Here is a 27,238-nt window from a genome sequence, read left to right as displayed (position 1 = left end):
TCCTTCATTTCTAGAATATGTAAATCAAGTAACTGAACTTCAGCAACAGTTCCAACATTACAAATTAAATGCTTATCTTCAAATTTAGATAATTTGTTACCCTTAGAATGCCTTCCTTCTAGGAAAAATTTACTATTGATAACATTTAGAACAATTCTCTAATTTAAAATAAAATGAAAATTGAATGCACTGATCTAAAATGACATTTGGGACAGTTAGTGAGGTAAAAATAAAATTTAATTTATCTCCAAGTGGTTTTCACTTTTCCTAAGATGATCATTTGTTTAATAATTTAAGTACAGAAGCCAAAAATTAGCTCGAATATACTTCCTAAGTCACAGTATAATAGCACAATATTAAAAACCACCCAATCAATAATAAGCAATGAAAAAAAATAAATTATGGTATATCCATACAATAACACAGCATGCAAGCATAAAAAATAATTGGTAGAGTTACACACTATAATGGAAAGGTGCCAAGTTAAAAGAAGGAGATTTAGGGAAATAAGAATATGTAGGAAATTACTTTTTTAATTCTTTTTTTAACAATAAAATATGTACAGGCTCAAAATACCCTGTTAAGAACTCAGAGAAGAGAGGTAAAGACACTCAAGACGTAAACTCTATCCTTCAGAAGGTTGTAATTATGTAATTATTTCAAAGAAAGAAAAGAACGCTCTAATATTAAAAAAGTCAAGGTATCATGTGAATAACCACCTAGGAACCAGGTATTTTGAACAAAATATTTCTTATTAAAGTATTTGATACTCTGCCATGTTGTCCCTAATTGTATGTAGCACTTTGTTTTGAAAATGGAGAACATGGAAAGTGCAACCCTTGCTGATACAAAAGTCTATTTCTTCATAAAGGCCTTCCCTGTTCTCATGCAGACAGGACACAGTGGTCAGGAAAATAATACTTTGGAGTCAAACAAAAGATTATTTTTAAAAAACAGAATAGTAAATATACTGAGTGTATTATGAAAATTCATATAGAAGTGAAAAGTAATATTCAAAAAATGAAAATTATAGCTGCATTACATAGTGGGATTAAGGTGCAAATAATGTTTTATTTAAATATTTTCTGATATTGGCATATTATCTTTCAACACACAATAATGCTGCTTTACTTTAAGGTTTTTCAAGATTTACCAATATTTTTACAAAACTTTAGAAAACTGCATACAAACACGACCATTTTTAGTGCTCAGCTTAATGACTTTTTACTTTTTAGTCACACAAAACATTAGGGAGGCAAGACATTCAATTTAATTATGAAATTAAAATCATATTTTAACTCACCTGCAAAACAGCACGAACTGACTTTACACTATCAAAGGATGGAAACACATAATTTACGTATGTCTCCTGATCAGGATTTACTCCCATTTCATGCATTTCTTTGAGGACTTTAACTATACCTATAAAATTTAAAAGCACCGAGATGAAGAATTTGGAATAAATTAACAAAAGATCAGAAAGTTTAGTTCATTCAGCTTCTGAATCATAATGAAGAATACTTAGCATTTTGTTGGCCTAAAAAAGAAAGCAGACAAGTAACAGAACTGGGAAATAAGATAAGTGAAATTCTTAATATAGAAAAGATTATAATAATGCTCCCTACTTACCTCTCAAGGCAGTCATAAAAATTAAAAGAAAATAATGTGTGAAACCCTAAAAGTATTAAATAAATGTTAATAGTAACAATGATTTAATTTTCTCATTTTAAAACACTAAGAATTTTTAAAATTTCCTTAGATATTATGTAGAATAAATGTAGCATAAGGTAACCATATAATTTTCTAATGTGTGAAAATGGTCAACATACTGATAACTTTATTCTGTACAAAACACTTCACCTAATCATCTACACCTCAAATACTTTTTATTCTCTTAATTCATTTTTTTCCCAATAATGTTTATCAGGAGGAAGAGTACATTCTGCTTACCAGACGACCTGTGTTACTAGCATTTATAACATATATTTTTTCTAACCGAAACTAAAATAGGTTTAATAAGATCTGGGTTCAGTCACTCCCTCAGATAAGTTCAGTCAATACCTCAGGCATTCTCAGGAAGTATACCAAAAATATTCACTTCAGTAATACAGTCAGGCTCTGGCTGGTGTAGCTCACTAGGCTGGTTGGAGCATCATCCCATATACCAAAATGTTACAGGCTCGATTATTGCTCAAGGCACATACCCTGATTACAGGTTTGATCCCCAGTTGGGCCGTATACAACTGATTGATGTTTCACTCTCACATCAGTGTCTCTCTCTGTCTCTCTCAAGGCGTGACCCAAGTGAGGATTTTGTTTAAAATAATAATATAGTCAGATGGGAAGAAACATTTATCAGTAAGGAAAAAAAGGTGACTGATCTGACATACCTACATCCTCTAAAAAATACAATTCATATTTCTTTTTTAAAAAGATTAAAATAATCATAACATGGATCCCAAAGCTCTGTGAACTTAAAAAATCTAAACTAAGACTAAATAAACAATCTAATAAAAAATTTCAAATATTGTCATATGAAAGTTTATGATTCTAGAGGAAAGTTTCCACCCCAAAAATTTTATAAGAATTAAAATAGCCGAAACCGGTTTGGCTCAGTGGATAGAGCATCGGCCTGCGGACTGAAAGGTCCCAGGTTCAATTCCGGCCAAGGGCATGTACCTGGGTTGCGGGCACATCCCCAGTGGGGGATGTGAAGGAGGCTGATCGATGTTTCTCTCTCATCGATGTTTCTGACTCTCTATCTCTCTCCCTTCCTCTCTGTAAAAAATCAATAAAATATATTAAAAAAAAAAAAAGAATTAAAATAGTTCAAACTTTTGGGAAAGATAAATGGTTTACCTGATCAACTTTCACTAACTATGACCATTTATGTGATTTTAGACTCTAACCAGAGCACTCACTTTATTAGGACCCAATTTCTTACTTTTTGAAAATACTCTCTATTCAAACACTTCACTCAACTGGCATTTAGGCTTTCTTATCGGCTCTTCCATATATTTTACCCTTCTTATATTCTTATTTTTATAGTTTCTAAATATACCAAGAGATGTAGATACTTAGTTATTCTGGGTTATTTCTTCTTATTCAGGCCAACTTGCTAAAATTCTAAGTGATGACTTTTCCATTTGTGCCACAAAGAAATATACTAGTAAGATGAACCACGAGGAAGTCATTGTAAGAGGCTGTCTTAGTGGCTGGTCATGGCTAAATTCACAGCCAGAAAAATTCCAGAATTCAATAAAAATTTGATCACCCTATTGTTGAAAACTCTTGGTGCAATTTGATCTGACCCTAAATATCTTTCTTATCCTGAATGGTTTTATTTATTCCACAGGAAACATTCCTCTACATCCTCCATCACTACAGCCATTATTTTCTTCTTTTATATGTGACTTTCCCTGGACAAAGAATAAACTCACTGCAGTAATAAGAATGTTAGTTGCTTACCTTACACTAAAGAAACTAGAGATTATATACTGCCATTTCCCTGTTACATGAAGGAAGGTTGTAGAATATGTTACTTTACTATATTTCTGAATCTCCTGCAAAGGAGAAACTAGTTTTTAAAAACTGTAAAACAATTGACAATATCTTGTACTCTCAAGTTACCTTTCTCAGCTTTTCTATTTTTCCAGATAAACCTTCACTGACTCTGGGAGGTTGGGGAATGGATAAAAAAGGTGGAAGAGATTAAGAAGTACGAACTGTCAGTTATAAAGTCATAGGGATGTTAAGTAGAGCGCAGGGAATAAAGTAATACGGTAATAACTATGTATGGTGTTAGATGGGTACTCACGAAGGTGGTCACTTTGTAAGATATATAAATGTCTAAACACTATGTTGAAACACCTGAAACTAATACATTGCATGTCAACTGTAACTGGAAGACAAATTACTTTTTTTAAAAACCTTCACTGATTAAAAAACTTGGTAACACTTTTTTAAATGCCCCTAATGCAAAAATCAGTATCTAATTTTTAATCAATAGCTAAAAATTTTCATAAAATAAATTTAGCATAATATTTACAAATGTCTAGTAGGGAGGGCAGAAATCCTCACATGCAATCCCAGCACTACTGACAGTTAGATGTGGAACTTAAGGTCACTCACTAAATCTCTCTGTGGCTCTCAGTTTCTTCATCAATATAATTTGAGCTTTCAATAAGATACCTCACAAACCTAAATTCTAAGGTTCTTAGAAAAGAGATTCAAGATAAAATGCCCACTTTTCTACTAGTGTGAGCTACATGTACAGAAAAAAATTACCTTTTGTATGTACTAAGTGTGAAAATATGATATCCAATTCAAGACTAGATACAGTGCTATGGCTGAGGAAAGCAAATTTACCTGATGAAGCAACAAACATCTAAACAGGAGTCCCCAAAATATTTTCATATCTGTGGAAAGGTGGACAATACTTACTTATATATATGCCCACTCATTTTTATGGAACGATGTAAACTTTCTGTGGTTCAAAAATATGGGTTAAAGATTACTTCTTCAAGCTTTCAGAATTAGAGGTTATGCAAAGAGTTAATCAACTAGCATATTGTTTTCCAAAGATTTTTCTAAAAAGGATTGAGACTTTTATAGCCAGAAACAATTAGGGAATACTTGTTTCACTATTTCCTTTAAGCCAGAAGACAGCTATATATTTAAAATAAAATTGCAATATGAAAGTCTGCTAAAAGCACTTTTTTGTTGTTTGTGCATTCTGTTTGTCACCCAATGTCATACTAACAACTCTGCATCTCATTCTAAGCACATTACACTTTGAGATAAAATGAAAAAGACCATTTTTTGTTTCCCCAAGGGGGAAGTACTTCCGTTAAAAGCATCTTTTTATGATACTACTCTTTCTGAATTACCAATAATGCAAACCAAAGAATTAGATACTGTACTCTAAAATTTAATATTTGTTCAATTCTTATTCATATCCTATAGATATCCCATGTGTACAAGAAAAAAGTATGCTAAATGCTTAAATGTACTTAAGAACCTGAAAGACTGAACATTTCTGCCCTTCAATCAGCAGGCTGTCAGGTCATGAGCACTCATTGTGCAATGAAAGTTTTTCTGTCTTCCCTATTATTATAACTCAGCTCTGTTAAGGAGAAAGAGACTGGTCCACAAAGAAAATGGCCTAATTATATACAACTTTATCTTCAATAAGGCGAGGCAAACTTATTTCAAACTTTACATATAAAATAAAAAACTAAAGAGTTTTAGAAAAACATAAAAATAATGAACTATTTATTTAAAACTATACTCACAAGTTTGAGTATCAAAATCAGAGATGAATTAATAAATAAAATTAGTGTTATTAAGATGAAAGAAATCCATTACCATTTGGTTTTTTAAATGCTGATGATATTTTACTATGATTTAAATCAACTCAACTTTCTCAGGAGATCTCGTACTCAGGAATAAGTATGCTTTCCCAAAGAATTCAATTAGATGTGTATAGAAACTGCTACCATGGATCTCTGAGCCATTATAAATCTGTAAAAGGCAAGACCTAACCTTGAACATTTTTCTCCTTCTGATGTCCAACTAGCAGTGGCCAGAAATAATGAGTTCTGATAGGAAAATCTTCTTCCTTCAGAGCCTTCATTAGAGCTTTTGCCAAATCTGAAAGAGATACCATTAAATATTACAAAGCTACCCCAGAAAAACTTATTTTTGTTGGTTTTAATTATGAGAATACAGTACCAGTTTTATTGGCTAGTAAAGCACACTGCAGTGTGAACTGCAAAGGAGATGTATGCAGCTTGGATTCCTTTAACTTCTTACAGTAGTCTTTCAGCTTCTCTGCAGGCTAGGGGGAAAAAAAGAACACATCAGCTCCCTTTGATCTTCTGCAAATATTCTAACACTTTTGGGTTCAAAGTCTGAACCTCTCATCCTCTTTTTATCCATCATCTTACAATACAAAAACAAAGTTTTCATAGTATTTATGTTTGGTCTAATCTCATAACAGGTCCTTATACTTTTAAAAAATCTTATTTCACTACCCATTACACTGTCTACAATGTAAAAATGAACAGAATACCGTATTCATAGTCACACAGTGCCGTAAAAAGAAACTGCCAAAGTCATTCAGACCATCTTCCTTTGATAAAGGACATGCTAATAAAACTTGCAATGCTGTATCTTCCAATTTTTCAGTGACTAAAAGCAAAATAAGGTTCATTGCATCTGGGAAGAAAACAAAGACATCTTTTGTTACTGAATTGAATAATACTTTTACACTTCACCAATATGAAAGACAAACTTATGAACAACAAACACCAAAAGGACACAATACTATCCTTTAAAATATCCTAAATAATAATGGAACACTTACACATCAAAACATTCCAATGTATCCATTAACTCAAGTTTTTTAGTTTATTAAGCTGACTTTGAGTCCTATGTTCATCTATCACAAACCCCCTATTGTTAGAGAATGCCCTTTTCATCATGTAAAAGCAGTAATTCAGATGATTACAAAAATCATGAAAGTAAAATTTATAAAACTACCTGGAATATATCTTCTTTCATATGCAATTTTGTCCAAAATTTCTGAGACATACTGAGGATACCCAGCTTTACTGAAGCTAAAGATAATTTGCAATAAGTCACGGTCCATAAGGTAAAGATCGGACTTCTCCACCTTCTCCAGAGTCTATAGATAGTTCCAGAAATTAGAAGAGTAAGTCAGAAAGCAGTATTTTTAAATTAAAGCTAAATATATTAAAATACAAAAATTTTAATTAGGAACATATATCATCTAAAGATTTGAGACTTCCTTTATAAAACAGAAATATTCTGCTTCAACACCGAGGTACCAAACTATAGAAATTCTCCTATCAATACTATTACTTTCAAGAGATATCTTTAAAAACAGATAAAAACTATATTCTTCTGTAAGTTTATAAAAATTATTTTAAAGTACGTTTATTTATACAATAAGTCATACCTGCTTAACCTGGTCAATGTCACCCTTCTCAGCATACACAATCAATAAGGCTAGATATGTGTCTGGACCAGGCTCAATTCCAGTCTCTTTCATCACTGTGAGAATATTCTCTGCATTCTCCATATCTCTGTAAGTTAATTCAAGGAAAATAAAACAGGTTACCATAATACTGCCAAATGTAATATATCATTCAATCTCAAATGTATACCTGTACTTATCAAAATTAAAAACATGGTAACATCAGAAAAGGAAAATACATATTAAACTGGTTAAAGGTTTTAGAAATAAAGATCATAAACATCCCAAATTTTTACAGGTAATTTTTACAAAAGAAAAACCAAACTGTATAATAACTACAGACATTAAAGAATGTGTACTCTTTCACTAAATATGTTACAACTCAAATTTACCTTTTTAGCACATTATTCTTCACACCAAAAAAATATTTTCCAGGGCACCAGCAGATCAGTTAATAAACTTTACAAAGTCAGTCAGTCACCTTTGGCCAGTCCCAATTTTTACAACTGAACATTTTCAAATGAATGTTTGTGAAACTGATAAATTTAAAAATAAGGTATTTTTTGAATGTACAGGTTCTATCTCACATGCTCAAACTTTTTTTTGAGGAGGTTGATAAACATGGTTTAAGATTTTCTGCAATATTTTTCTATAATTTAAACCTCGCCTGAGAACAAAACTTTAGGTTGAACATACCCAGCTCTTGCATGCCCTGTAACAAGGGCACTGAATACTGCCTCTGTGACTGGAAGATCCTTAGTTTTCATAAATCCAAGAATCTTGCTGCAATAAAAAATGAAATAAAAATACTCCTTGGAATTATACATCAAAAACACTTTCTAGAACACGTACCCACAAAACCCCATTCCTTGAAAATATATCAATAGTCTTGGAGTACTCTTGTTAAATAAAAATAGTAATTTTAAAAAATCTGATTGTTTCTTCTATGCTACTAATTAACCTTTAAACAGCATAAAGTTTATTAAAGTTCAATGAGTTAAAAATAAGATTGTACATTTCCATATATCCCTTATTTCCTAAACCCTCTATCCAAAAGTAGTAATACATTTTACACAAGCAGAGAAATGTTACAACTGCTTTTATATGAACCTGTGAGACAAATAAGTTTTATAAACGAATACAATTTAAATAGCTAAGAACATTTCCTTTAAAGTAAAGCTAGCTTTATATCTCAACAAGTTTAAACCTCTGCTTCAATAAATTAAATTTTTAATTAAAATAACAATTGTTACTTAACTTTCACCTCTTACATAATTTTATATTGTATATAGAAGTCATATTACCACATATGCTGGATTAGAATACTTCTGAAATAATTTCCCTTATTAAAAAGAAAAATATTCTAGGTTTACAAGACTTAAATATTTGTTTGTTTATACATACTTTTATAGAGTTCCATACCTGGCACCTTCAATATCTCCCACATTACAATAAGCAGCAATCAATCTCTGGTATGTCACCTGTTAATGAATTGGGCCAGTTAATATTTTTTAAATAATATTCCTAGTAAAGAAAAAAAGAAGAGTGGATGTGACAACAAACATTTATAATAACAGCTACCTACACGATTTGGTTGAATGTTTGCTTTCTCCATTTTTGCCAAGAAGTCAGTTGGTGAAAATTTATGTTCATTTTGAAGGTAGACTTTAAGTAAAGCATTATAGTGACTTACATCATACACAGTACCTACAAATGAAATTTAAATCAGATTTTTAGAAGAACACTTAAGATCATATTCTTTATCACAACTAAAACATGTAAATTTAACAAACAACAAGAGTAAATGATCACTTAAGTATTTCACAGCAAACTTAGACCCACTTATATAGAAAGCCTGTCAGAACTGATAGAGCAAGCTAAACATGCAAGACAGTAATTACTGAATTACTAGAGTTACAAGTAACTGCCTATTCAGATATTAAGAGGTCTCTTACTTATGAAGCATAGTATTCCCTCCCTGTTAGAAAATGCTGACAATTCCCCTGTATTTACAGTGACAGAAAGATCTTTCTACATAAAGCAGTCCTTGCCACATTACAGACACTGAGATGGACAGATTGTGACCATAGCTGTTTACACAGGTAGGACTATGCTGGTAATTCTGCTTACTTACTAACCAGGCTACTCAAAGATTTTGACAGGTTCCATTTCTACTCCATACTCAGTTGCTGAACACCATTTCTATTCTGCTTTTATTAATTACCTGTATTCCAATGACCTTTGTTTTCCTTCTGCAACTAACTTGCATAAGGCCGCATTAATTAAGGTTACCACTCAGACTTACTATATCCACTCATCACATCAGGGTGATCAGATCAATCCAGTATTAACATGTTTTACCAAATTTTCATGAATTAAATATCTTTATTCACCTGCCTGTGGCTACATAGGCCTATGGTCAATGTCTGCTATCAGCTTGAGATTCAAGGGAGCAGAGACCTATTCTGTTAAATTAATATTTGGGGAATTTTTTAAAATATTATTTTATATTGATTTTTTTTAAGAGAGAGAGAAAGGGAGTGGGGGAGGGAGAGAGAGAAACATCAATGTGAGAGCAAACATCGATCTCCTGTACGCCCAATACCAGGGACTGAGGCTCTATTGAGCCCAAAATCTGGGTACGTGCCCTGACTGGGAATCGAACCCACAACCTGGCGGTGCTCGGGATGACGCCCAAACAACTAACTGAGCCTCACCAGCCAGGGCAATATTTATTTTTTATCTTAACACACAGACATGTAAAGTGCTTTATTATGTTTCAGGCACTGTGCTAAATTCTCTGCTTATAAAGGCTCAGTTACTCTTCACAATAGCTTTGAGGCAAGCATTATCATCATCCCCGTCTTACAGATGAAGAAAACTGACTTTTACTTGTCCAAAGCCACATGGTTAGTGAGTGATCATAAATTTGAACATAGGTGTTCTGCCTTGAGAATGCAATCTCTTAACCACTATAGTACTCTATGGTGGTTAAGGGTCTTAAACAAAACCATGTGCAATTCAGTATCTGCTTTCTGATTATGCAACAAGGTTACCATATAGTAACTAAACACTTATTTTTTTATTAAATGTAATATGCACAAAGAAAGCATGATGGTCCTAGCAAAGAGGAAAACAAAAGATGTTGTGGATTCCACTCACAAACAGGATATAGAGGAAAGGCATGTTTGTGAACAATTATACTAGAAAATGCGTCTATCTTTCTATTGAGGTGTTAACATTATGACTATGTAATGTGTATTTTAGCACATAACTTTTTTCACGAATATTTCTCCCAGTTCAATGTGTTTTTTATAAAGCATGTAACTTATTGACATATAGATATTTCTAGTTTTTATGGTCAATTCTTTATCTTCACTTTTCTGTTGTATTTACACTTAGAAAACTCTTTTCCATTCTGAAATATATTTATTTCATATCCACTTTTAAAAACTTAAAAAATCAACCTGTCATCAAAATTAATTCTAGATGAATTCAAATCTCTCAGGGGAAGCTCTGTCTTTATTCTATAGTTTATGTAAGTGCTACACATCACGTAAAGGATATTCCTAGGTATTTTATATATTTGTGACTACACTTGAATACTTTTATCTATTTTAGTTTCTAACTATGAAAAGTTATGGATTCATGACCATTTAATATTTTCAACTATTTTATTGTAAGTTAATTTTCTGGAATTTTACAGGCAAACAAGCACATCACCTAAAAAACAATAATTTACAGTATTGTTTCACATCTTATTTCATTGCCATTATACATGGTATTTATTAGTTGTTGGCTTTAGACTTTAACATGTTAAAGAAACACCCATCTATTCTTTAAATTTTTTTTTACATCAGGAATGAACATTGGATTTTATCAAATGGTCTTTTAAGTTATTTTTTTTTGAAATAGGTGCTATGTTCACAGCTCAAAGTTTAAACTGTTTTGTATGCACATAAACATATAAACATTTTTCTTCAAAATGGTAGCATAGTATACTGTTCTGCACCTTAATTCTTTATTATATTTTGAAAAACACCTCACATTCATATATGAAGAACTCCTTATTTAACAGTTGCACAATATTCCATTTTATGGACACTCCATAATTTATTTAATCAATCCCATACTGAGGGACATTAAAATTGGTTCAAATTTCTTACTATTACAAATAAACTACAATGAAGAATATCCTTCTGTAAATGAGAGTATAACTGTCACTAAATTCAAACAAATGGAACTGCTTAGTGAAATGGTATGTGCATTTATAACTTTGACAGACCAAAGTCCTTTTTAATTTTATTTTGCTTTTTAGCTTACCATAAAAGTAATACTTGAGATGAAAATTTATTTTATTCTTAATGCCCCTAGATGTCACTAGAACTCACTGAATAAATCATATTGTAAAAAATTTATGAATCAAGTAGCCCTTGTATAAAATTAAATTATAGAGTTTATTTAAAGAAATTTATTTTTTAACTAAAGGAAAAAACTTTCTGCACCTTTTTATACACATCACATATTCAAATAATCATACCCAATTCCTGAAGTTTGTCCCATATCCTATGAGCTAATTCTGTCCTCTCTGAGAGCTTTAGTTCAGGCAGGAGAGAACCACAGCTGCGCAGCAGAAGCAAGGCATGATTACCACCTGGGCAGCCTATGAAAAAAGATCAATGGATAACATTTAACATAGTACCAATATCATATAGATAAATGTCAAATCTTAAACTGAAATTTAAAAATATTCAAAACTCTCTTGCCTCCCTACAGATAATATTAAAGAGACTACCTGTAAATTTGAAAAATCCTATCCTAATCCACAAGTATAATTTACAATGTTACTAAATGTTCTAAGTTTTTAAAAATTAGTCTGCTTTCTTAAGGCAGCTAAGGTTATGAATCTGTAATTTGAAAGACTATAGAATACAAAAATACAAGGAACCTAATTTATAAGCAGTGCTTACTGCAATTCAAAGGCTAAGTTTTTCAGTATCTTATGAAATAACACAAAGCAGTACAATTAAAACCCATGGATATCAATTTTAGGTTTATAAGTAGTTACAAAATAATATCAACTTTCTTCTCCCTTTATCCATGTCCTTTATCAAAATGTCCCTGAAAGCTGACTTTAAAACAAAAACAAATCACTAATTGTTTGATTCCATTTATATAAAGTATCCAGAATAACATACAGTATCTATATGAACAGAGAGTACACTAGTGGTTTCCTACGAGTGGAAGAGATCGGAAGGTTTGGGAGCTGATGGGGGTATGAAGATTTCTTTTTGGGGTGATAGAAATGTTCTGAAATTGTAGTGATAGTTGTGCAATTCTGAATAAATCAAAAACGAGAAAATGGCCGAAACCGGTTTGGCTCAGTGGATAGAGCGTTGGCCTGCGGACTGAAGGGTCCCAGGTTCGATTCCGGTCAAGGGCATGTACCTGGGTTGCGGGCACATCCCCAGTAGGAGATGTGCAGGAGGCAGCTGATCGATGTTTCTCTCTCATCGATGTTTCTAACTCTCTATCTCTCTCCCTTCCTCTCTGTAAAAAATCAATAAAATATATTTAAAAAAAAATAAAAGAAAGGTGCATCATAAGAGCATAGCACCTAGCATGAAAAACCTTGTAGGTGTTCGGAGACAACAGCAAACAAAAGTGACTCTTTTATAAACTGTGAAAAGCAAAAGGGCAATTTTGATTTGATTTTGAAAAAAAAAAACCTGAAACAAAATGTCTTAGTTACTCAAAAGTTTTCCCTGATGAGTTGGAAAGACAGAAAGATAACAAATAAAATAAAATCACGATCACTAGAAATAACAAATAAAATTAAAAGTATCAAAGAGCTTGCCCACAAACAAGTACTTATTAAAAGTCCAACTCTGTAGTCCTGACCAGTTTGGCTCAGTGGATAGAGCGTCGGCCTGCGGACTCAAGGGTCCTGGGTTCGGTTCTGGTGAAGGGCATGTACCTTGGCTGCGGGCACGTCCCCAGTAGGGGGTGTGCGGGAGGCGGCTGATCGATGTTTCTAACTCTCCCTCTCCCTTCCTCTCTGTAAAAAAATAAATAAAATATATTTTTAAAAAGTCCAACTTTTTAAACAGAAAAGTTTGAAATACCTGAGTGACAGGTATTATCGAAGACTTTTTGTAGAAGTGACTTTGGGATGCGGCCAGTTCTTCGGACAGAATTATCTAGTCTCATGAGAGCCCAATCAAACTGACTGGCACTCCTTCTTTGAGAAGCAGCAGACTCCTCTTGAAGATAATTCTTTTTTTCAGCAGCAATGGCATACAGCCTGGCTTGGCTCAGTAGTCCTCTATAAAATGAAACACAATTAATAATAAATTAAGTCAACTACTACCCATATTGGTCATCTTTTTGAGCAAAATTTATACAAAACTATTTTATTAGTTACCAAATACATAAATTCATAGCGCAATAGCATTTTGCTCAGAGAAGTATAAACTGGTAGGAAAGAAAGTTTGACTTTTGCTTTAAATAAAATCAGACACACATACAAATTATATGCAAAGTAAATATCTTGACTAATTATTTGAGTGTATTGATAAGGTTCCAGATGGAATTATTTCAAACTAAGACAATATGGTGTGTACCTGATTTCAAATATCAAACTTAAAAATAATTCTATGTGTGAAGGAAACCATCATCTTTGAATTGAATTTAAACTTTCTCTGCATTTGAATATCATTAATACAAAATTTCTAATTCAGAGATTTATATATGTATTCCAAAATACTTTAAATTTTCCAATAGCAGCCAGTAAGTACCAACAACTATATTGTATACACTAAGCATGTTAACCAAATCTTACCCAATAATAGACAAACATGTAAATTGACCGTCCCTCCACTATGCTCACCAGCCAATCAGGAGAGTATGGAAATTAACCCAACAAAGATGGCGGTTAATTTGCATACAAGGCACGAAGCGGCAGAGTGGAGCCGTGACGACTTAAGGCTCCGACCAGAGCAAAGGCCTGGGTCCCAGGTGCCGGAGGAAAACCAGTGCCCACAGCCAGGAGAAGGGAAGGCCTATTGCACGAATCTCTTTGTGCAACGGGCCTCTAGTATAATATAAGAATACTTATTAATCCAAGCATGCCTTCAGGATTATAAACACGTTTGGCATGTGTATATTTTTACCACAATTACCAAGATAAATATTTATATAGTAATAAGTTTTATTAAACTCTTGATTTCCTACCCTACATCATTAACCTGGAAAACCAATTACAAATTGAGTGATTAAGTATGTGATGTTACATTAAAGAAAGCTAAACCAGTAGTTTCATCACAAGGTTATATAAAACACAGAGGCAGCACTTGATACTAGACTAGAAATGTTACCACTATGATCTGGGACAAATCACAACCATTCTAATTATTAATGATTCCACCTAAGCAAATAAATATAATGAAGTGAAAATAAAATGGAAAAAATCAGGATACTAACTAAACAAGTCAATGTCACATTTAGTTGATTAAAATCTGTTAAATGCGCAAAAGTGCCTCATTGATTAGTCTGTTAAGTGAGCAAAATTAAATGCTAGATTATTACCTAAAAACCACAAAAGATACACTCCTACATATTCATTCCTTATTTTCAAAGGTTTTCTCTGGCCATTTATCCGGCTATTAGATCAGTTGCTACTAAATGATGCCTTTGTTAATCAAGCAAACACAAAAATGATATTTTAAATCACCCAAAATAATGTGTCAAGTTCAAATGCAGTCACATTGTTCAACAACAAAAGTTGATTATAGTGATTTCAAATTGTAGTAAGCATATTTGCCAAAGTCTTTTACATAATCCAAATCTGATACTGTGAAAAGACTAACTAAATAAATAAATAAATAACACCTTTGTTATTTAATTCAGTTTTAAAATGTTAACACCAAACACAAAACAAAATTCAGGCAGAAGACAGAAATGTTAATATACTAGCACAGCATTCTGAACACTCTAAAGCTAATTTTTCTTATAAATCTTTAATGCAGCCATTAAACATAAGTGTGGCTTTCATTAATTAAGTTGAAATAGAATCTGCTATAAAATAAATTGGGGTAGGGAAGGATTACACATTTAAATCAAAGAATTCTTCAGTCTTCAAGAGGATTCTCCAGCGCTTCCCCACGTGGCAGTGCTTTCTACATTTATTATCTGGCCCAGAAATTGTTTAAATTCACTAAACACATCTTGAAAGAGACAAAACTTTTATAGCCTGGTAAGTTGTGACAGAGGGAAAGAACAAGTCTAGGGGTTATGATGGGTCCATGCAAGATAGGCATCTACTCATCAGCTGGCACAAGCTGAAACGCATGCTTCCAAATATGCCAATGATCAAAAAAATTGATGTAACCACATAACCTGTCATAAAAGGCTCAGGAGTTCCCCTTTTAAGACTCTAGTACTCACCACTAATATTCAGGTTACCCATGAATTTTCTCTGGCAAAATCTGGCATTTAAAGTTATTTTTCTCATTTTTTAAAAAATGGTGGTGGTGATTTTTGACTCTTTACTAAAAAAAATAACAATTTTATAGTGGAGTGTCTGTATTTCAAAAAGCTACAAGAGATTAGTCCGAGTTGAGCGAGTGAGCTGAGTGGTTGTGTAGTCACATCTCGGAGACCAGTAGCGCTTGCAGCATGGCTGACCAACTGACTGAAGAGCAGACTGCAGAATTCAAAGAAGCTTTTTCACTATTTGACAAGGATGGTGATGGGACTATAACAAAGGGATTGGGAACATAATGAGGTCTTTTGGACAGAATCCCACAAAGTAGAGTTACAGGACATGAAAATGAAGGGGATGCTGATGGTAACGGCACAGTCGTCTTTCCAGAATTCTGACAACGATGGCAAGAAAAATGAAAGACACAGACAGTGAAGAAGAAACTCAAGAAGCATTCCGTGTGTTTGATAAGGAGGGCAATGGCTATATTAGTGCAGCAGAGCTTCGCCATGTGATGACAGACCTTGAAGAGAAGTTAACAGATGAAGAGGTTGATGAAATGATCAGGGAAGCAGATATTGATGGTGATGGTCAAGTAAGCTATAGTTTGTACAAATGAAGACAGCAAAGTGAAGATACTGTACAGAATGTGTTATCGCTTCTCGGCCTTTTGGCTAAGATCAAGTGTACAGAATGTGTTAAATTTCTTGTACAAAAATTGTTTATTTGCCTTTTCTTTGTAACTTATCTGTAAAAGGTTCCCCCTACTGTCAAAAAAAAAAAAAATGCATGTATCATAATTAGGACTTTATTCCTCCATGTTTTCTTCCCTTACCGTCATTGTCCTGAAACTTGATTTTAGAAAAATGATCAAGTATCATGTTGCATGTGGCTTACTCTGGATATATCTAAACCCTTCTGCACATCTAAACTTAGATGGAGTTGGTCAACTGAGGGAACATCTGGTTAACTACTTTTTTAAAGTAGTTTTCTTTAGGAACTGTCAGCATGTTGTTGTTGAAGTGTGGAGTTGTAACTCTGCATGGACTATGGACAGCCAACAATATGTACTTAAAAGTGGCACTATTGCAAAATGGGTGTATTATCCAGATACTTGTACAATATTTTTTTGTACTGCTGATCCTATACCAGAAACATTTTCTTTTATTGTTATTGCTTTTTAAACTTTGTTTAGCCACTTAAAGAAAATCTGTTCATAGCACAATTTGCCTCAAATCCATTCCAAGTTGTATATTGTTTTCCAATAAAAATTTTTTTACCTGCTCCTCCCCCCACTCAAAAAAAAACTACAAGAACCAGATTTTTATAAGCAGGCTTCCATCTGTCAAAAGGCTCGGTCTTTCTAAAATTAATAGTTCACTTTTTCAAGGCATTTTTAGGTTAACAGAAGCATTATCTGTGAAGTACAGAATTCCCATATACCCTCTTCCTCCTCTACCCAGTTTCCCTATTAACAGTAAAGGTGAGACTAGGTAATGGAAAGACAAGTAAAGGATTTAGATTTTATGATATATACATATATATAACATATATATGATATATAATAGGAGTCCTCAAACTTTTTAAACAGGGGGCCAGTTCACTGTCCCTCAGACCGTTGGAGGGCAGGACTATAGTTTTAAAAAAAAACTATGAACAAATTCCTATGCACACTGCACATATCTTATTTTGAAGTAAAAAACAAAACAAAACGGGAACAAATACAATATTTGTATTTACATGTGGCCCGCGGGCCGTAGTTTGAGGACCCCTGATATATAATATATGATATATACATATATATGGCTAATATGCAAAGTGTCCCCTCGGGAGTTCAACCAGGAATTTGATCACTTGCTATGACATGCGCTGACCACCAGGGGGCAGCGCGGAACAAAGGAAGACCCTGGCCAGTAGCCAGCAGCTGGGGAAGGGAGGCCCCAGCCAGCAGCTGGAAGGAAAGCCCAGGCTGGCAGCGAAAGGCCCTGATTGCCCGCCAGGCCTAGGGACCTTACCCGTGCATAAATTTCATGCACCAGGTCTCTAGTATGCTTATAAAACACAAGACTGATTTTCATAAAGCTGCCCTCTTAGCTACTTTGTTGTACCATTCTGTAGTCAATGGGGATTGCAAACATCATTTATGTTCTCACCAATCCCTTATTTTGACTATTCCACTTGTGTTTTCTTTAGCCTGTTGATATGGTTGATTATATTAATTGGTTTTCAAGTGTTGAGCCAGCCTTGTACACCTGGAATAGACCCCAACTTGGTCACAGTATAGAATTATTTTAATACATTTTACACACATACTGACCCCACTTAAGTTTTAAGGTATTAAAAATTCAAAAAGAATACTCCTAAAGTGGTTGGTACTCCTTTCAAATTGCTCCACTGCTATTCACTATACCACTACTACACTGTACCCTAAAGCTCAAAATCTTAGGATGACTATTTTATTGTTCAATCCCTCTCACCCTTCACACCCATCCTTCCAAGCAAAGTAGAAGAGTCAGCAGGCCAAGCAAGTAAGCACCAGATGGGATGAGGTTTGAAAGGAAAACTGGCTAGGCCATAAAATATTTTGAAGCTAAAGTCTGATTTTTTTTTCTAGATACAGATTTTATTTCAGGAACAGGACTGTATTAGAACTTATAGGCTTATAAAGCATGATCTATTTCTGTTTTGAAAAGATCAGTCAGGCTGCTGGATGGAGAATAAATTAGAGGGCAGCAAGAATTAAAAGAGAGACACCATTGAGGAAGCTATTGCAGTGTAGTCCAGGTGAGAGAATGATGGAAACTTGGACTACAATGGGCAGTATAGATGGGACAGAAATACACAGCACCACGGCCAGCACCTGATTTAATTACAAATTCCAAGTCTCACCCCACAATTTGTTAATTCTTACCTACATGTAGTGAAGAAAATCTCACGTATTAAGTGCTTACTTAATTCTCTGTATACATCTGACACTATTATGTACCATTTTCATAAACAATTGATAGGCACAATCTTAAAGGCAAAAAAAGAAGGCTCTATGGCAGTGATGGAGAACCTATGACACGCGTGTCAGAGGTGACACGCGAACTCATTTTTTTGGTTGATTTTTCTTTGTTAAATGGCATTTAAATATATAAAATAAATACCAAAAATATAAATCTTTGTTTTACTATGGTTGCAAATATAAAAAAAATTCTATATGTGACATGGCACCAGAGTTAAGTTAGGGTTTTTCAAAATGCTGACAGGCCGAGCTCAGAAGGTTCACCATCACTGCTCTATGGGCTGGTGGAAATACATAAGCAGTAAGAGTGTGGGCTTGAGTCCTACAGACCAGCCTGAGTTCAAGCTCTGCCATTTACAAGATATGAGACTTTGGCCAAGTTACTGCAACTCTCTCAAAGCCTGTAAAATTTGAGAGGTAACAGTATTTACCTCACAAGACTATCATAAAGATTGACTGAGATATACACTGTTTCCCAAAATATCACACTTCTGCTAGGGAAGATGGTTTTAGATTTCATATAGAAAAAGATTTTCCATTTGAGTAGTTCTATGTATTGCAATAAATATTTTAAAATACTTATCACAGCAAGCTCTTTATTTTACTACAATTCCCACTTAAGGGAAAATTAAGTTATAAAAATGTCAGTTTAAACCTAAAAACCAATGTTAAGAAAAATATATTATAAATAACAGTTAAGGTCAGAGGTGGGCAAACTTTTTGACTCGAGGGCCACAATGGGTTCTTAAACTGGACCGGAGGGCTGGAACAAAAGCATGGACGGAGTGTTTGTGTGAACTAATATAAATTCAAAGTAAACATCATTACATAAAAGGGTACGGTCTTTTTTTTTTTAGTTTTATTCATTTCAAATGGGCCGGATTCGGCCCGCAGGCCGTAGTTTGCCCACGGCTGGTTTAGGTAGTACTCAGTTTTGGCAAAAAATCTGAAGGCAGTATACAAATGCCCCAAGTTTGGACAACACTGAAAAAATGTATATAAAAAACCTAGCAAAATAACTGTAATAAATATTAACTATGTATTTTCTAGAGCATTTTCTTTTTTCAATGTACTACAGAAAGCACATAAGACTTACTTTAAAGGGCCTATTGAAATTCAAGCTAAACTATTTAACAGCTACCTGGCTTTGGAAAAGGTATTTGGTCTAAGCATTAGTTCCTCATATGAAGAAAAATACTACCTTGTAAAAAGCACATTTAAAAAAGCAGTTATCAGATTCCTAACAGAACAGTCCTCAAAAAACATCTGCTGATCGGCCTTTTTTCTAGTCTTTTGAGGAGCTGTCACAATAACTTTCTCCCTGAATTATTTTGCAAAGCCTCAATTCTTCAAAAAGTCTTGCCCAGTTAAAGCTGTCCCTCAAACACAGCTTTGTATTTTATGGTAAGTCACAGAATTTCAGACTAAAAATGTGTGCAACTCCCCTACACTTTGATAATAGTCTCCTGGCTTGAACCACCAATGCCATTCCTTTCTCCCTATCCAGATGTCCCATCCAGCTCAGGCTACTGCAGTCCACAGGGATGTCTCAGCTCTGACAGGAAGTGATGAAGAGTCAGTTAACCAGGTTGAGACCTATAATGTGATGTGGATACTCTTTAAAGTCTACAATGTGAGGGTGGGATGAAGTAGATTACTCTAATGATCCCTTGCAGAGTTTACATTCTGAGATCTTTTCATGTGCTTACTTACTTGTGATAGTCTTTAATTTCTAAATTTATATCATAAATCATATACTGTCTTTTTAAAAAATGTTTTTATGTCTTTAAAAACCTTCATGACCTAAACTACAACATATTTAAAACATTTCAGAACTGGGAGTTACAGTAGTTGAACCCCAACTGGAGATCCTGGATAAAATAGTTCACTCTTCTAAGCCTCAATTTCCTACTTTGAAATGTGTGATGTATTCATACAAATACGCTTTGAAAATGGTACAGATCTAAACTAAAGGTTTATATTAATCTCCAAATCTATTCTTCCTAATTCTGTTAGCATCCTTACCAATCTCTCGTCCTCTCTCTCTCAAGAAAAGGAAGTATCTTGCCTCAGTTCTGCACCAACTAGTTGAGGCCCTATTAGTCCTAACGTGTAGTATTATGTTGTTCCTAACTGGTCTGTCCATCTCCAGCCTCTATCTCTCCATGAGTCTATGCGAACTTTGTCAACATTCGTACCTCAAAACCTTTCAAAGGCTCCCAACCATGAAATGACCAACTTTCTAATCAACCTTGTTAGCTTTAAGGAAGCAAATGGCCTCTGCAGTATCAACTTCCACCCCACATTAGTCACACAGGATAAAAGTACCACCTCCAAGTTTCTTCATGCTCTTTTCCCCTGGAACACTGGGGCGTGCGTCCTCTCAAACTCAAGTGATCCCCTACCACAAAACAAATGTGATTGCTCTTCTCTCTAAAAGTAAATTCATCTCCTATGGGTAGCACTAATGTAATTGTTGCACTGTGCCTATCATAATCCTCTGTAATTGATAAATTTATATACACAAGGAGCAGAGGCTGAATCACATCCCCAAAGGACCCAGACATACTCTAAATGCTTGAGAAAAAAATTTTTTAAGTGATAAACAACAGTTTTCTTTCCTTCCAACGTTGACACGTCACATCATTCTGTCATAGGGCAATATGCGATCTTCACCTTGGAGCCAACCATCAATCTAGATCAACTTCCAAATTGATTTAGCTCAAAGCTAATCTTTCCTCTGAAGCACATAAGTATCATTCTTAAAACTCTCACAAGAAATATATAAGCAGCTTATAATCCAGAAGTATGAGAAAATGAGTGTGAGAAAGCAAAAGTGTTGCTCTTCCACCTCCCCAAAGAAGATGGTAAGAGCTGTTTTTTAAGAAAACATTTGTTTAAAAAAAGTGCTGCCCTGGCCAGGTGGCTCAGTTGGTTGGAGCGTCGTTCCATACACCAGAAGGTTATGGGTCCGATTCCCAATCAGGGCATGTACCTAGGTTGCAAGTTCCATCCTCAACTGGGGCACATGCGTGAGGCAACAGATCAGTGTTTCTTTCTCTCTCTAAAAATCAATGAAAACATATCCTCAGGTGAGGATTTAAAAGAAAAAAAAATGTTTAAGTACTAACATAGGAAAATGAAGAGTAAGACTAAAAAATATAAAAGTATATACTTTTAAAAAATATATATATATTTTTTAAATATATTTATTGAATTTTTATAGGGAGGGAGAAGGATAGAGAGTCAGAAACATCGATGAGAGAAAAACATCGATCAGGTGCCTCCTGCACACCTCTACTGGGGATGTGCCCACAACCAAGGTACATGCCCTTGACCGGAATCGAACCTGGGACCTTTCAGTCAGCAGGCTGACGCTCTAACCATTGAGCAAACCTGGCTAGGGCTAAAAGTATATACTTTTTAGCCCCGGTCAGTGTGGCTCAGTTGGTTGGAGTGTCATCCTGTGCACCAAAAGGTGGTGGGTTCAATTTTCGGTCAGGGTACATACCCAGGTTGCAGGTTCCATGCCCAGTTGGGGCACATGTAACCAATCAATGCTTCTCTCATATCGATATTTGTCCTTCTCCTTCTCTCACTCTTCCTCTCTCTAAAAAAAGTATATAGTGTTTGGGTCTCCAATTTTGAAAACAGATTAATATATTCACTTAGTAATACTCATCTTTCCTTCTCAGACAGGACATTCCTGGAAATAAAGATCAGAGTGAATGTGTGGAAATTAACTACACTATAAGAATGGGCTAATGGGCCCAAACTTCTTTGCATCTCACAATATTCCTTACTCAATGTCTAAGATTTTCATTGATATCCTCAACTCAAGGCCAAAAAAAATAAAACAAAGTTCCTGCCTTCAAGGAACTTACAGCCAGGTCTGGAGTGTTGGTGGTCACACATGTAATCATGTTAATGGATGCTTTAGTGAGTCTGGCTATGAGAGAAAGTACAAGAAAGATTTAACAAAGAAGGGGAACATTTGAGTAGGGGGAAAGGGAGACATATCTCAAGAGTCAACATTATATTCAAAAGCAAGCAGATATGCAGCATGGCCCACCAGAGCCTTGCTGGTCCACAGACCAGCATTTTTATCATTTGGGGGCCTGTTAAAAATGCAGAATCTCAGTCCCCTGCCTAGATTTATAAAATCCAAACCTACTTCTTAAATTTTTTTAAAATATATTTTTATTGATTACAGAGAGGAAGGGAGAGGGAGAGAGAGATAGAAACATCAATGATGTGAAGCAATCATTGACTGGCTGCATCCTGCACGCCCCATACTGGGGAGCGAGCTTGTAACCTGAGCATGTGCCCTTGACTGGATTCAAACCCAGGACCCTTCAGTCCGCAGGCTGCCGCTCTATCCACTGAGCCAAACAGGCTAGGGCAAAACCTACATTTTTAACAATATCCCCAGGAAATTCTTATACTCATTATAGTTTCAGAAACCCTGTAGACTTCAAAATAGTAGTTTGGTATGGTTAGAATATAGGATGCCATGGGAAAGAACTCATAAGAAGTGAGGCTCCAACATCTCCAGATCATGGAGCACCTTATCCTGGAACTAATGGGAGTCACCACAGTGTCTGACTGTAAGTAATAAAATGACATGATCAGATTATCAAGGAGACTAGGGAATGATATGGGAGTTGGAGAAACAGATTCATTCCATATGAAGTAGATCTAATAAGACTTCATCACTGTGGAGTCAATACATGGGGGTGGGGGAGGTGTCAACGAAATATGAATGAGAAATCTCAAGGAAACAGCAATAGCAATATTCACAAAAGCACAAAACATACAAGGAACAGATTTGGGAGGAAAGACTAGTCCAATATGAGATGTGATGGATCTGAAGTACCTGTAGTTCAATCATGATGTCTAGTAAATAGTCTATGTACAGGAAGAGAAATCATGCCATCATCAGGTAGGTAGGGGCTGATACCCTGAAAATGGAAGAGGTCACCCAAAGGGGATAAAAAATTAAAAAGCAAAGGACGAAGGACCAAACCCACCAAAACATCAACATTTAAGAGATAAACAGAGGAAAAAGGAAGCACCAAAGCCAGTGAGAAAAATTCTAAAGACAAGAAAGTAATATCACCGATGCCAAGAAAAGGGTCTAACGCAGGCAAAATGGGAGACAGAGTAATATGCCAGAGAGCAAGGCCTTGAACATGGATCATCTCACACATACATAAGTGACTAGAAGGAGTTATATATATCAATGGTTCTTTCTGGGTTATAGAATTAGGATGATTTTTAGTTTACTGCTTTTCCCCTGCATTTTGCAATTGTTCCTCATGAGTTTTATAATTTAAATATATACAATAAAAAAGGCAGTAAACAAGACAACGATGGCTTTTGCAGAGGTAACTGCAGTGGGTAGATGAGTGGATGCAAAGTGAGGAAATGCAGGATGGGAGTACAGACAGGGAAGAGGTTGGGAAGCATCTAGAGCAGTGGTTCTCAACCTTCCTAATGCCGCGACCCTTTAATATAGTTCCTCATGTTGTGGTGACCCCCAATTTCATTGTTACAAATTGAACATAATTAAAGCATAGTGATTAATCACAAAAACAATATGTAATTATATGTGTTTTCCGATGGTCTTAGGCGACACCTGTTAAAGGGTTGTTCGAGGTCGTTCGACCCCCAAAGGGGTCGCGACCCACAGGTTGAGAACTGCTGATCTAGAATAAGTCTAGAGTCCTGGGAAAAGTTTTGTCTTTCAGGTGGGAAAGACCTAGGCATGCTTAGAGGCTGAGGGATAGAAGATTGCATAGAAAAAGGGTTTAGTGCCCAGGAGAATAAGTGGACAAATACTTCTTTACTTGCTGAGCACACAGTGGTGAATAAGACAAAGTTCTGCTCTCACACAACTTATTTTCTAAGAAAATAGAGAAAAGATAAACAAGTAATATCAGACAAGTGAAATATGCCATGATAAAACTAAAATAGGGTAGTTTTTAGAGCAGTGGTTCTCAACCTTCTGGCCCTTTAAATAAAGTTCCTCATGTTGTGACCCAACCATAAAATTATTTTCGTTGCTACTTCGTAACTGTAATGTTACTACTGTTATGAATCGTAATGTAAATATCTGATATGCAGGATGGCCTTAGGCAACCCCTGTGAAAGGGTCGTTCGACCGCCAAAGAGGTCGCGACCCACAGGTTGAGAACCACTGTTTTAGAGTGTTGACATAAGGCTTCTCTAAAGAAATAGCATTTAAGTTGAGTCCTAAATGACAAGAACTCAATTTTACAAAGAAGCAGGAAAGACCTGTTACCTCTACTTTACAGATGAGACTGAGGATAAAAGAGGTTAGGTTAAGATTTTGTAGCAAGTAAATGGAACCCAGGTCTGATGAACACCCAGACCGTCTATAATTGAACTAGAGGCGCAGTGCACGGATTTGTGCATGGGTGGGGCCCCTTGGCCTGTCAGGTGATCAGGGGAGCCAATGGGGGCCAGCTGGCCGGGGAAGGACCCTGGGAGGTTGGTTGGCTGGCCAGGGAGGGGCCACGGGAGGATGGCCAGCTGACCCTTATAGGAGCCCATTGGGGCCCTCCGGATGGGGAGGGGCCGTGGGAGGGCTCCAGGGCATGTCTGGCCCTCTTGCCCAGTCCCCATCAGCTGGACCCCAGCAGCAAGCTAACCTACCAGTCAGAGCGTCTGCCCCCTGGTGGTCAGTGCACATCATAGCGACTGGTCGAGCGGTCAACCGATTCGTCAGACACTTAGCAAATTATGCTTTTATTATATAGGATTATTATATAGGACACCCTTTCTACTAGATTGTGTTCCCTCTGTTGTGTCCCTCAAATGCAACAGTGAAGATGAATGATAGACCCTTCAAGGGATGTTAAGGACTAGACAAATAAAAGTAACTGGCATAACTTTCTTTGTCAGAAGAACACTCTGAAAGCCAAAAGATGTAGTTCTGCGAAAGCAGAGGCAAGAAGGTCAATGGCTGAGGCCTAATGAGAAAATCCAGGCAGGCTCCAGGCTACAAGTAGGCTACATTCCCAAGATTTATAACTAAGTTGTTAAGCAGCCATGAAACATTTCCTCCATTTAATTTCATGCAGAGAGCCGGTTTCCAGGCCGGTGCACAAAGATCCATGTAATCATACTTATTACTATAGTAACTAATAAAGCACTTACTAGGGACCAGGCCCCACTACCAACACTACTCCCACTTTATACCTAAGGAAATAGGCCTGGCTGGAGAAATTAAGGAACTTGTCTAATGGCACTAAGCAAACAAATAGAGGTCAGCACGCCAGCCCGGGCCTATTACAGATCCTTAGCTCAGTCTTAGTTCTTATGCTGTCTCCCAAAATACCTTTAAACACTGGTCTTTCAAAGTCAGCTTTTCCCCAATTCTAAAACCTCAGTGGCCATCTCCCCTTCTCAGTGGTCAGGAATACTATTCAAAGGAACACTTTCATCAGGCTTCCTTAGTCCCCACCCCCACCCCCAAAAGTCTAACACCAAACCTATCTCTTGATAAACTTCAATCCATGAGGGCATTTACTCACATTTGACACCCACTGAGAATTTAACTTGCCTTTGGAGTCCCCACGGAGTGCCTTGCATGTGTTCATTTATTCATTCATCGCCACTTACCGAGCCTACGGTGACAACTCCCAGCCCATACCACAATCTCATAAATACCAGGAAATTCATGCAAAATCCCAAACTGATCATAATTAAATGACCATCTCTAAGCTATCCCTAGGCTCATTCAAAACTCCCCACCTATTCTCCCCCTCCGCCCCCCGAAATAAAACTCAAAATCGAAGTCCTAGCTGGTTACTGATCACCAATAATGCATGCCCATGGGACAGCCCTGGCCGGTCAATCCTAAGGAGAGTAACAGCCGACCCTCGCAGCAGCCTTCACAGCCCCCCTCGGCTTCGTAGGCCGGAGGTAGCCGGAGGACATGATCCTAACCGGAAATAAGCCCTGCCCGCGGCCATGACCTTCTGAAGGCGACCAACCCCATCACCCGAAAATCCCTGTAGGGAGCATGGTCCGATGCCCCGGGGTGTTCAGCCCTGGAGCGGCGAGCGGGCACGGAGAGGGGGCAGGAGGGACCATGCCCCTCCAGGGTCCACGACTGATCACCCGGAAGACGCCCGAACTGCAGGCGGGCTGCGGGGAGTGCGGGGCACTCACCCGGGGACCGGCGCGGCGAGAGCTGCGGGCTGACAGCGGGCGGCGTGCGGCCGGCCTGGGCCGCCGGCGAGGAGGCGCAGGGAGAGCGGGAGGCGCGGGGCCGCCCCGGCGCGGAGGAGCCAGCGGGCGGGTCTCAGAAGGGCTGCCATGGCTCGGCTCTGCCGACCGCAGGCTGCCTGCACGTTCCTCCAGAAGGACAGGGGGAGCACGTGACCCCGGGGTCGCCCGGCGCGGGAGAGACCAAGGCCGAGCGCGCCAGACGCCAGGGGAGCCCTGAGTCGGTTTTCGCTTGGAAGATGGAAGTGCCTACTTCTCTGAGGAGAGACGAGCCCCGAGACACGTTTAAAATGACAATGGGGCTTTATTTGTTATTTACGGGAGTTTCACTTTCCGTTTTATGACCTTCATCCCAGCATGTTTAGCCGCCCCACCCGTACGCTATTCAGTTGGTAGAGTCGGCAGAGGTCGACTCCTCCCAGGTCAACGCCGGAGCTCGCCGCGGGCCGACTGACTAGAACCCTCGAGAACTCGGGGGAGGGGCCGACTGTGA

The 27,238-nt window shown here is 36.5% G+C and overlaps 1 protein-coding gene and 2 pseudogenes across 3 annotated transcripts in view; 1 reads left to right on the top strand and 2 right to left on the bottom strand.

Moving 5' to 3' along the window:
• Nucleotides 1-26,877, bottom strand: part of LRPPRC (leucine rich pentatricopeptide repeat containing) — a 92,910-nt gene extending 66,033 nt beyond the window's left edge. The window contains exons 1-12 of the mRNA XM_081100610.1: nucleotides 26,689-26,877; nucleotides 13,126-13,325; nucleotides 11,541-11,663; nucleotides 8,586-8,707; nucleotides 8,423-8,481; nucleotides 7,697-7,783; nucleotides 6,983-7,109; nucleotides 6,544-6,688; nucleotides 6,074-6,219; nucleotides 5,734-5,839; nucleotides 5,545-5,652; nucleotides 1,304-1,422 (exon numbers count right to left, since the gene is read on the bottom strand). Of these exons, the coding sequence (XP_080956736.1) occupies nucleotides 1,304-1,422; nucleotides 5,545-5,652; nucleotides 5,734-5,839; nucleotides 6,074-6,219; nucleotides 6,544-6,688; nucleotides 6,983-7,109; nucleotides 7,697-7,783; nucleotides 8,423-8,481; nucleotides 8,586-8,707; nucleotides 11,541-11,663; nucleotides 13,126-13,325; nucleotides 26,689-26,837 (1,491 nt within the window). The 5' untranslated portion in view covers nucleotides 26,838-26,877. The remainder of the gene's footprint in view (nucleotides 1-1,303; nucleotides 1,423-5,544; nucleotides 5,653-5,733; nucleotides 5,840-6,073; nucleotides 6,220-6,543; nucleotides 6,689-6,982; nucleotides 7,110-7,696; nucleotides 7,784-8,422; nucleotides 8,482-8,585; nucleotides 8,708-11,540; nucleotides 11,664-13,125; nucleotides 13,326-26,688) is intronic.
• The window catches only part of LOC308525747 (ferritin light chain-like), a 1,112,779-nt pseudogene that overhangs the window by 747,591 nt on the left and 337,950 nt on the right, over nucleotides 1-27,238 (bottom strand). The window lies entirely within an intron of this gene.
• Nucleotides 15,659-16,115, top strand: LOC308525773 (calmodulin-like; annotated as a pseudogene). The gene has a single exon. The product of its transcript is annotated as a calmodulin-like (transcript).

This window comes from Myotis nattereri (assembly GCF_964212035.1).
Source record: "Myotis nattereri genome assembly, chromosome: 10".
Lineage (NCBI taxonomy): Eukaryota > Metazoa > Chordata > Mammalia > Chiroptera > Vespertilionidae > Myotis > Myotis nattereri.
Note: the sequence above shows the minus strand (reverse complement) of the source record. Positions and strands in the feature narration are given on the sequence as shown.